We start from the raw sequence: 6,490 nt of genomic DNA, 5'->3' as shown, positions 1-6,490 counted from the left end.
GCAAAAATATAAGAGTAGAGGGACGCTTAATCAAATTTGGCCTAAAAAGTTAATCAATTATTTTCTTCCACGGAGTACACGTGGGATTAAGTGATAGGTGTACTACATAAATCCTGGTGTGGTGCAATAACACCCAATCATAAAGTTCAACATATAAAATTTTAAATAAAATAAAATTAAAAGGCCTTTTTAGTCATTCTGGGTATTCCGGGTTCGTCGTTTCATTCAATGCTTCAATTTCAGCACCTACCACAAAAAGGACAACGAATACCATAAATTATCTAGATCAATCCTAGCCGTTGAATGACAAACTCAACACGAAACGCAAGATCTCAACAATCCAACGGCCCACAATAACCTACTAGAAACTTCCCTGTCTCCGCACCCTTATATCTTCACCCTCATTTGCTCTCAGATAGAGTGCTTGTGGTCTGCTCGTGCCGTCTCGTGTTAGGGTTTTTACATTCAATCTCAATTTTTCTGCCCCAAAGGTTCGCATTCAATTTAAATCCTCTAAATATTTATAGATCTTGAATGTTGTTTCGATTTCGCGTTGTTTTCCAGTTTCGATCTGTAGTTTGATCGGAGTTTTTATGCAGATTGTGCTCTTAACGTTTTGACTTCTGTTCCATCGACTGATGAGTGTGTTTCACACACATCTCTGTTACAAAGTGTGTCTATATATCTATAGATTCTTACTATTTTGAGGTTGAATGCGGTTGATTAAGCTCTGTGTATAAATTTTATGGTTGCTAAGTTGATCTAAAATATGTTTTCTATGCCGATTTGTTCTTAACTGATGGAGTGTGTTTGACGTACATTTCTGTCACTGTCTGTCTACGTATCGGTAGATTCTCACTATTTTGATGTTGAAAGTGTTTGATTCAGCTGTGTGTATAATTTATACGGTTGCTAAGTTGATTTAGAATCTGATTTACTTTTGTTTGAATCTGTTGCAGAATCGTTACTATGGGGAAGTGCTACCCGACTGTGACCGAGGATTACAAGAAGGCTGTTGACAAATGTAAGAGGAAGCTCAGAGGGCTCATCGCTGAGAAGAACTGTGCTCCGTTGATGCTCCGTATCGCGTATGCTCTCTCTCTCTATATATGTGTGTGTGTGTATAGGTGTGTGTGCGTGTATGAACTTGTGAACATATGCATATTGAATTTCGTCAAGAAAATTGGGTGGATATGAGTGGTTTGATGATGGTGGCGTGTTGCAATTGCAGATGGCACTCTGCTGGTACATTTGATGTGAGCTCTAAGACCGGCGGTCCGTTCGGCACAATGAGGCACAAGGCTGAGCAAGGTCACGCAGCTAACAATGGCCTTGAGATTGCTGTTAGGCTCTTGGAGCCCATCAAGGAGCAGTTTCCCCTCATCTCTTATGGTGATTTCTATCAGGTCTTCGACTCTCTCTGTATTTCTAAATATATATTTATTTAGATGCTTTAAGTTTTGTTTCAAATATTGACTCTCGGATTTTTGATTATTATTATTATTATTATTTTATGCCATGTAGCTCGCTGGAGTTGTTGCGGTTGAAATTACTGGCGGACCTGATGTCCCCTTCCACCCAGGGAGAGTGGTTAGTGCTCTGCTTCCATCTCTTTCTTTTTGAAATTTTTCTTTCTTGAAATTATATTTTATTTATTTCTAAATTGTAAGTTATGTTTAGAAAATGTACATGTTATGATTTCCTAGTAATATTTAATTTGTGACTGAATTATGAGATATGTTTAGAAAATGTACATGTAATTATAAGTTATATTGTTGATAAATGTTTGAATTGTTTCAATTTTTGTTGATAGATGTGTCTTTTTTTATACCTTTAGTATTTGATTTTGGCCTTTACGATTTTTTTGCTTCTTTGTGGCTTTGTTGATTGAATATATTCAGTACCACTTATACCTACTTTTGACTACGCCTGTTTTGCCTTTGATTCTGTTGGAGAGTTGTTTTTACACTTTTAATGCTATTGGCCTTTACTATTTTTTAGCTTCTTTGCGGCATTGTTGATTGAACTTCTATTGTTGATAAATGTTTGGATGAAAATTCAGCTTTTGGTTCAATTTTTGTTGATTGATGTGTCTTTTTTATACCTTTTAGCATTTGATTTTGGCCTTTTCACTATTTTTTATTTTTTGCTTCTTTGTGGTTTTGTTGATTGAATTTATTCAGTAGAACTTTTGCCTACACCTGTGTTGCCTTTAGATTTGGTTGGAGAGTTGTTTTCACACTAGAGTCATTGGCTTAGTTTCCAACTTTTGCTAACTTTTGCCTACAGCTGTTTTACCTTCTGATTCCGTGGAAGAGTTGTTTTCACACTTCAGAGTCATTGGCTTAGTTTCTGTTAGTAGAGATTGGTTTGTGAAAAAGCTTTGTTGTTGACCAATGTTTGAATGAAAAATTCTGGATACTTCAATTTTTGCATGGCATCTTGTCTGGAACCTTTAAGAAATCTGCTTTTTATAGCTATTACCAACTCTTGTCTACTTATTTTTGGCAGATCTCATATGCTGTCATGTTCACTATTGTTTTTGTTTTGATCACCATGATGCCATATGCCATATGACAGACATAACTTTGTTCTGGTGGATCATGTCTCTCTAAGACAATGGGATGCACTTTCACATTTTTCACCTATGGATATGGACCCAAACTTGCATTTTGAACTATTTTTTGTGCCTCATTATGCATTACTCAATTTTTAACAATTATTAAACATTGCCTTACTTTTTGTCTCAAAACCTTTATACCTAAATGGAATGATATGCACAAAAAATGGTTTGATAAATAACTTTTCCAAAAACCCATCTGTTATTTATTTATTTATATATTGTACAACGAAGATACCATTTCTACTATCTTATTGCATGTGTAGCTTGTTTCCTTTTGACCTTTTTTATTTTTATTTTTTTTCCCTGGTTGTTCGATTCTGTTGTGACTTGTGAGATTGCTCTTCATGATGTACTGCCCCTCCATTGGAATGCGAAGGGAAGGAAATAAATGGCCACTTCTGTTCTGCATTTTTGTTTCTTCTCCTAAATTACAATGCTATATCTTTGTGTAGACTTGTATTCCTGTTAGTGGTAATGAATTCTCTGTATTCATACTCAATACTTGCGCCCTAGGAAAGTTCTCTCTTTAGGAGAATTGGCATTTACCTTGAAATATATCTAATCTTAGGCTTATGACACTAATTTTATATGAATATTAATAACAGGACAAGCCTGAGCCACCAATGGAAGGTCGTCTACCTGATGCTACAAAGGGTTAGTATGGTAACATCATTTATGAAGAAGGGAAGCAAAATTAGAAGAGCACCCACAGTATCATACTCAAATGCAACTAGTAAGTCCTGCATGTTTCCATCAATTGTTAACCTTTTTTCTTCTGTTGCAGGAAATGACCATTTGAGGGATGTATTTATTAAACAAATGGGTCTATCTGATAAGGACATTGTTACTCTCTCTGGTGGCCATACCCTGGTATGTATATGCATTCTGAAATTTTCCTGTCTTGAATTTGTCACTGGTGTCAATGGGTGTTTTGCTACTCAACTCATATACTGAATTGTAATCATTTTCAGGGAAGGTGCCACAAGGAACGATCTGGATTTGAGGGACCCTGGACTACCAATCCTCTTATCTTTGATAATTCGTACTTCAAGTGCGTGCTCTTTCTGTTGGACTAGTTTTCCTTAATTGTCCTATCTGTACCCCTAATTTTTTTTTTTTTTTGTATCAGTAGTTTTATAAACCTTATTTTTCATGTATTTTATTGCGAAGATGTTTGAGCTATAGCAGCAGGGATAGTGTCACTTAATATTTGTGATTTTGATTACTTTCAACAGGGAACTCCTGAGCGGAGAGAAGGAAGGGCTCTTACAGCTTCCTTCTGACAAAGCTCTTCTGAATGATCCGGTCTTCCGCCCTCTTGTTGAGAAATATGCTGCGGTCTGTATTTATGCCACTTCACTATATATAATTTTTACTGTTCAAACGTACTGGTTCATTGGTTTTGTTATTCTACTGAATTTATTGCGTCTAATTGTTGTTTTCTTTTCAGGATGAAGATGCCTTCTTTGCTGATTATGCAGAATCCCATATGAAACTCTCTGAGCTGGGGTAATACTGGGTTACACATACACACACAAATACATTTTCTATTTTAGGTTTGCTGTATCTTATTGTTTGGACTTATTGATTGTATTGTTTTGCAGATTCGCAGATGCATAATTGATTGGAGGAACTAGGCGGAGTGATGGCCTGCTTTCTTCTGGTTTTTTATATTTTGATTGGGAAAGACTAAGTTGTGTGTAGTTGTTGGTTGTTTAAGTCGTAGCTTTTTGCTCTTTTGCTGGAGGTGGCATGGATGGAGGTTTTTTGGAAACTTATGGTCATTTTCTTCCCATATAATAAAAGATAAAAACTAGTCAGATATTTGCTCATTCTCTCTCTACTCTCTCTCTCTCTTTCTCTATATATATATATCTCTGCTTGTGCTTGTGCTTGTGCTTGTGCTTATTAGTAAGTGGCATGTTATGAAGTATATGCAATTTTATCACTGGAACAGCTTGAAGTATCAAGTTCAGGGTAACGTTTGGGACTATGTGTTTATTAGTAAGTGGCATGTTATGAAAGTATAAGCGATTTTATCACTGGAACCGCTTGAAGTGTCAAGTTGGAACAGCTTGAAGTATCAAGTTCAAGTTCAACCCAAACAAGGATTAGGGTAACGTTGGAACCCAATGTTATTGGGACTTGCGGAAATGTTATTCTGGTAAATTTTAATGGATCTTTGAGATGTTTTTATAGCTGATTGTGTATGGCCTTGTATTTTTAGCTGTAGATTGCCTTTCGGAATTAATTTATAGCTCTCAAGGATACTGAGAAGCTGGACTAAAATAGATGCTTGATAATTATGGAGTGTAGCTACCTGACCAGGTTTGGAGGCATGGAGTCCTCAAAATGATGGTGTGTTTTTTTCTTGCCTTGAAAAAAATAATAATAATAATAAAGAAAAATACCGATTGAGTTGAGAATCTTGTCTCGGAAAGCGAAGCGCCTCCTGCGGTAGGCACTTAATTTGATGCTGTATTCATCTTATCTACATCCATCGGCCTAACACCCCCTTATGTTTGAAAACTTTGCATACACATCCCTCCAAAATGACCATTTAACACTCTGACTTAGTAAACAAATACATAAAAAGTGTTAATTTACCAATATAACCCAGCAAAATCACCTTCATTTCCCACCCTCTAAAAATTTGATGCTGCACTCATCTCATCTACATCCGTCGGGCACCACATCTCTCATCCGTCAGCCACCACCTCTTTCGTCTGTCACTGCCGACTGACGCTTCGACGGCTTTGACGCCGAAAACAACTCACCAACTCCCACTTTGGTCTTCACCGCTCCAAAACTCCGTCGAATCTCAAGTCCCACCATGGCCCTCCTGATCCAAACCCACCTACAACAAAAGGATTTATATCAACTGGCTGATGAGGTTGGAGAAGTGTAGGTGGCTAGAGCTAACTGATTCACGTTCCAACTCTCTCCAGAACTCATCGACGTCGATTCAGTCTCGGCGAAGTGTCACATCAGGGACGCTGATGTTTTGATTAAGAGCTAGCGGGATCCTTTATGACGACGCCGTTTTGAGGTCGGAGTCCGGTTCACCATTACAGAGTTCTATTACGCCATTACAGAGTTTTATTGGCAGCGTATGCATCTACACGCCATCTACTTTGATGTCGACGACAAGGATTGGTCTATCCCATGTAAACGTCGACAATCTTGACGATCTCTCTCTTCTCTGCACTGTTACTGTTAGAATTCGTCTTTGGGTATGGTGGTGGTTGTGGTATTGTACTATTGTGTGGGTGTGGCGGCGTTGTGGTGTGTATGGGGGTATGGCAGTGGTTGTGGCGGTGTGTGTCGTAGTGGTGGTTGTGGGTGTGGCAGTGGGTGTGACAATGGGTGTGTGGTGGTGGCGGTGTGTGTGTGTGGCTGTGGCTGTGGCGGTGTGTGTGTGGGCGGTGGCAGTGGCGGTGGCGGTATGTGTGGTTGTGGCTGTGGTTGTGCGTGTTAGTGGTGGTTGAGAGGGTATTACCCGGTTATTTTTGTCTATTAACATGCTTGATATGTTTGGAAATTAATTTAATTAAATAATTAAGGATAAATATGATTTTGAAATTTTAAGAAATGTCAATGTAAAACAATACGTTGACGATTAGCAAAATGACGATCGACCAAAATTTTAAAAGTGTCGGTGCAATTTATTCTATTTTGTTTTTATAATTTAATTTTATAGCATCAACATACAACCAACTTTTTAATTATTTTTTCGGCCAGTTTGCCTTAAAATATTGACTTGCTCAAAGAATTCGGCCTGAACAATTCCTGTTGTAGCCAACCAATTGGAGAGAGCTCTGCTAAACTCATATAAACGCAATATTATTTTAAACTGTTAAAAAACAA

The 6,490-nt window shown here is 37.6% G+C and overlaps 1 protein-coding gene across 1 annotated transcript; it reads left to right on the top strand.

Moving 5' to 3' along the window:
• Positions 1 to 354: 354 nt before the first annotated feature.
• On the top strand, positions 355 to 4,455 carry LOC132307016 (L-ascorbate peroxidase 1, cytosolic). The gene is made up of 10 exons (XM_059804664.1): positions 355 to 491; positions 960 to 1,088; positions 1,232 to 1,406; positions 1,525 to 1,590; positions 3,229 to 3,277; positions 3,408 to 3,493; positions 3,595 to 3,674; positions 3,859 to 3,961; positions 4,074 to 4,132; positions 4,228 to 4,455. The coding sequence occupies exons 2-10, from the start codon at positions 970 to 972 to the stop codon at positions 4,241 to 4,243; spliced, it is 753 nt and encodes a 250-aa protein (XP_059660647.1). The 5' UTR covers positions 355 to 491; positions 960 to 969; the 3' UTR covers positions 4,244 to 4,455.
• Positions 4,456 to 6,490: the final 2,035 nt, after the last annotated feature.

The sequence above is a fragment of the Cornus florida genome, unplaced genomic scaffold, assembly GCF_030987335.1.
Source record: "Cornus florida cultivar Cherokee Brave unplaced genomic scaffold, ASM3098733v1 CherokeeBrave_3.0.0_Hap2_Chr05, whole genome shotgun sequence".
In the NCBI taxonomy this organism is placed as follows: domain Eukaryota; kingdom Viridiplantae; phylum Streptophyta; class Magnoliopsida; order Cornales; family Cornaceae; genus Cornus; species Cornus florida.
The sequence above is the reverse complement of the archived record's forward strand: the minus strand, read 5'-3'. Positions and strand labels throughout refer to the sequence as shown.

Coding starts and splice junctions, on each gene's coding strand:
- LOC132307016 (XM_059804664.1), top strand. CDS start 970: ATGGGGAAGTGCTACCCGACTGTGACCGAGGATTACAAGAAGGCTGTT. Junction 1,591..3,228: donor CCTTCCACCCAGGGAGAGTG/GTTAGTGCTCTG, acceptor TATTAATAACAG/GACAAGCCTGAGCCACCAAT. Junction 3,962..4,073: donor TTGTTGAGAAATATGCTGCG/GTCTGTATTTAT, acceptor TTTTCTTTTCAG/GATGAAGATGCCTTCTTTGC.